The 3625-nt window shown below is 33.2% G+C and overlaps 1 protein-coding gene across 1 annotated transcript in view; it reads left to right on the top strand.

Annotated features, from left to right (window-relative positions):
* LOC106679657 (laminin subunit gamma-1-like) overlaps positions 1 to 3132 on the top strand; it is a 139101-nt gene extending 135969 nt beyond the window's left edge. Inside the window, exon 3 of the mRNA XM_014418936.2 lies at positions 2981 to 3132. Coding sequence (XP_014274422.2) covers positions 2981 to 3117 — 137 coding nt within the window. The 3' untranslated portion in view covers positions 3118 to 3132. The remainder of the gene's footprint in view (positions 1 to 2980) is intronic.
* The last annotated feature ends 493 nt before the right edge of the window (positions 3133 to 3625 follow it).

Genomic DNA, 3625 nt, shown 5'->3' on the forward strand with positions numbered 1-3625 from the left:
AGGAGAAGATCTCGAGGCCATCTTCTTTTCAGACGCCTAGGAGGATTATTAGGTAATGAAGGAGAAGCCAGGTTAGAAACAAGTGGATTTGGGTGGTGAAGCCTATATCTAAGGAACTGAATACCTAAGATTGTAACTTATTGTAACTGGGAACAACTATTTACTAAAAGATTTTACTAGGTTCTATGTGAACATCTCCACACACACCACAAACCGCCCTGATGACGACCCACCACTTCGACTGAAGCTGTAGATATACAAGGATACAATTAGTCTGATCCTGCTCTATGATGCGCTTCAACTGTGGCACCTCTTCAAAACGACCTTACAAAAAGTCCATACCAACCAGAACTCCATCCTTTGCAGGACTGTACAGAGGGCCAGGAACAGTGTCATCCACCAAAAATTCCAGCCTCTCTCTGTTCCAGAGTTCATAGGCCGACTGCACATCAAGTTTTTTGATGGGCTGAAGGCTTGTGCAAATAAATTCTTCTGGGAAATTGACTCCAAGATCTGGGAGGTGGCAAGACACTGCTCCCTTGGTCGACGTGATCGCCAAGGGAAGGATTCATCACTAGTAGAGAGATCCTTTCTCACTCCTGACAACGCAGACAGCGAGTAAGCGCTCACAGTGCTTCCCTGCACAAAGCGAATCCCACAACCTACCTTAAAATGCCCTTCAGGCAATGAAAGGATAATTATGTTTATTATGTATACATATCCCTATTATTTTATTATGTATTAGTTTTGTTTGAGATAGTAGAATATTATATTCTATCGTGGCGATGGTAGCAATGGCAGCTTGGCAACGGGCCTGTCTACCAACCCAAAGGTTCGAGCCCCGGCCCCACCTGGTTTTTTTTAACCATAAAATACAAAACTCACTCACAGCCTCCCTTAGGCCATTTGTGAGGCCGGTCAGCCAATGGGTGGCTCTTGCAAAAAATAGACGTGGGAGTGACGAATCCATCCTATGAAAAAAATCACGTCAGGAAACGCGCAATGTATTACTTTAGTTCACCGCGCAAGGCTTTGGACCTCCACGATCTGTCCTATAATAGTAATAATTATGTTCTATTATATAGAGATGTAAAACATAAGTGTTCAGAATTACATAAATGATAAATCATCATTCAGTTTTATATCACAATAGGACTGAACCTCTATTTCTCTATATCAGTTATATAAACTAAATGCATAAGAAGTGTATATTTTTTTTTTTATCTTTAATACATATCGCGTGTGATTTTTATTTTATATCAAATTATTTTTACTTGTATTTAAAATAATATGAAATACCACGATATACATATATACCAATCAAGTAAATTAAAAATATTAAATTATTTTTTAATCCTATAAACTCTAGCCAAGATTTAAATAACAAAAGTATGTTATTATTTTATGAATGGAATATGGTCCGGGTGCGGTCAAAAAAACTCAAATAGTAAATGATTATACTATTATTAATCATTCACTATTTGAGTTTTTTTTTTACTGCACCCGGACCATATTCCATTCATCTATACACACGATCGATCAATAATATTCCAGTTACTATTTCATTGTTTATATTGGTTAGATTCACGCATAATTTCAAGATGGAGAAAAGATGGGATCAAGAGTAAATAAATTTAGGCAGTTATTAGGTGCTATAACAAGAAAGAGTGACATAATTTTCATTTAAAATTTTGATTGGTATGATATTTTTCTTGGATGAAGCATTTATTAAATGACCTGATGGCCATTATCTTTCTTAAATATATAAATTGATGTACTATTCAAGGAAAAAAGGTAACCAAGAACTATGTGTTCTACACCCAATTCTCACTACCTAATCCTAATCTGCCTATCCTAATTGCTAAACCGTTGCGGAAAAATCTTTGAAAGACTTGAATTTACCTGCTGACTTTTCATCATTCGCTGAGGCAGTTTGTGATATACGTATACCGTAGACCTTTAAATTATTAGAAACTAAAAGTCCTCTAGAAACTTAATTAGTGAAAAGTTGAAATGTACTTTTCACTTTTCGCATAAAGTTAAATTTATACATTGCAAAAGTTTTTGTCTCCTTCATTAATAATGATTTTATTTAAGTTTGACAAAAAACCTTACTTTGAGAAAACGCTTCATTTTTTTTCTTACAAAAAATATTTTAACTGCATCTTCTGTCATAGGAATGGTATCCCACCTATCAAGGAATATTTTGTCATTTAAGCTCCTAGATTCCCCACCATCTCCATTAACCGTTTTTCTTTATTACTACCAAGAATAGATGCTACATGTGTCTCTTATATTTTGATGAAACTTTTTCAGGTGAGCATAGGCTTTAAAATATTTGGCATGCGACACCTTAATGAGACACACATCTAATAGATTGTAGTGGCCAACGCTACCCAGGTGTCATCAACAACTTGGGAGTCTGTATATAAAAAACAAGTTTTATTTAATATTTTTGTCACTGATGAAAGTATAAAAATGAGTACATGTGCCATGCCCCTATTTTTAATCAGAAAATCAAAATAATTACTAAAACATTCAATTGCAAATTTAACCCAACATATTCATTTGATTTTTTTTCAAAATAGTTCAACATTATTCTCCTGCCTCTCATGGGTCAATATTTTGCAAAAATTAGTGTTAGATACATAATATATTTTGAAATTTAGAAAAAAATAAAGTAGAAATGCGCTTTTGGAAGCAAAAATAACATTTTTTTTTTTAATGAGTTTCCGAACATGCAGTTAAATTTAAGTCAGTATTTTATTGTTGTGTTTCAATATTTCAACATTTCATTGGTATTCGTTTTGAAGCTGTAGCTAAAAATGGCAAGTTATAGCTTATAGCGTATTCTTTAAAGTAGTCCAGTTAGTTTATCCCTTATAACAAAAAAACTGTTGTGTTTATTGCTGTCCTTATGATGTCTTGTTTAATTTTTAGTTAACTTTGTTTATTTAATAGCAATATGTATGTGTTTCAGGAAAGGCATTTGATATAACGTACATCCGAATCGAATTCTATTCCCCAAGGCCAGAAAGCTTTGCAATTTACAAAAGAACAAGAGAAAACGGAGAGTGGGAACCTTATCAATTTTACAGGTACTGTAGAATAATTTAAATGAAACCTAAAAACATATTTTAAAAACAGACTGTCTTTCGTTGATTATTTGGATATAACATAACCTTACATACCTCTGTTCAACTTCTATAATAGGAGTGTTCACTCATCCATGTTAAATGCAAAAGTGTATTAAAGTCGAGGAAGGTTTCATATTTTATAATATAACTTAGAACACATTCTTCTTTTAACTTGATACATTTTAATAACAAAGGAGGTTCTTAAAAGGTTTTCATATTTGATAATTATTTAAATTATTTTATTCCATTTCTTTAAAATGTCAAGTAAGAATAAGAATCATAAACAGTTTGGAAAGCGATAGACGAAAGAGGGCCAAACTCCACTCTCGTCCATCATCCAGTCATGGGGGCCATAAAACGTCCAACAAGATCATATTTCTGAGTTTTAATGCAAGTTCCAAGAAATATGTTGGTATTTCTAATTAAAAAATTGTTCCTGTTAAAACACGAAAAGCATTATAATTCCGATAAATTTAGTTTTAGGTGTG

This window comes from Halyomorpha halys, unplaced genomic scaffold (genome assembly GCF_000696795.3).
Source record: "Halyomorpha halys isolate HHAL.00 unplaced genomic scaffold, Hhal_1.1 Scaffold14.1, whole genome shotgun sequence".
Classification (NCBI taxonomy): domain Eukaryota; kingdom Metazoa; phylum Arthropoda; class Insecta; order Hemiptera; family Pentatomidae; genus Halyomorpha; species Halyomorpha halys.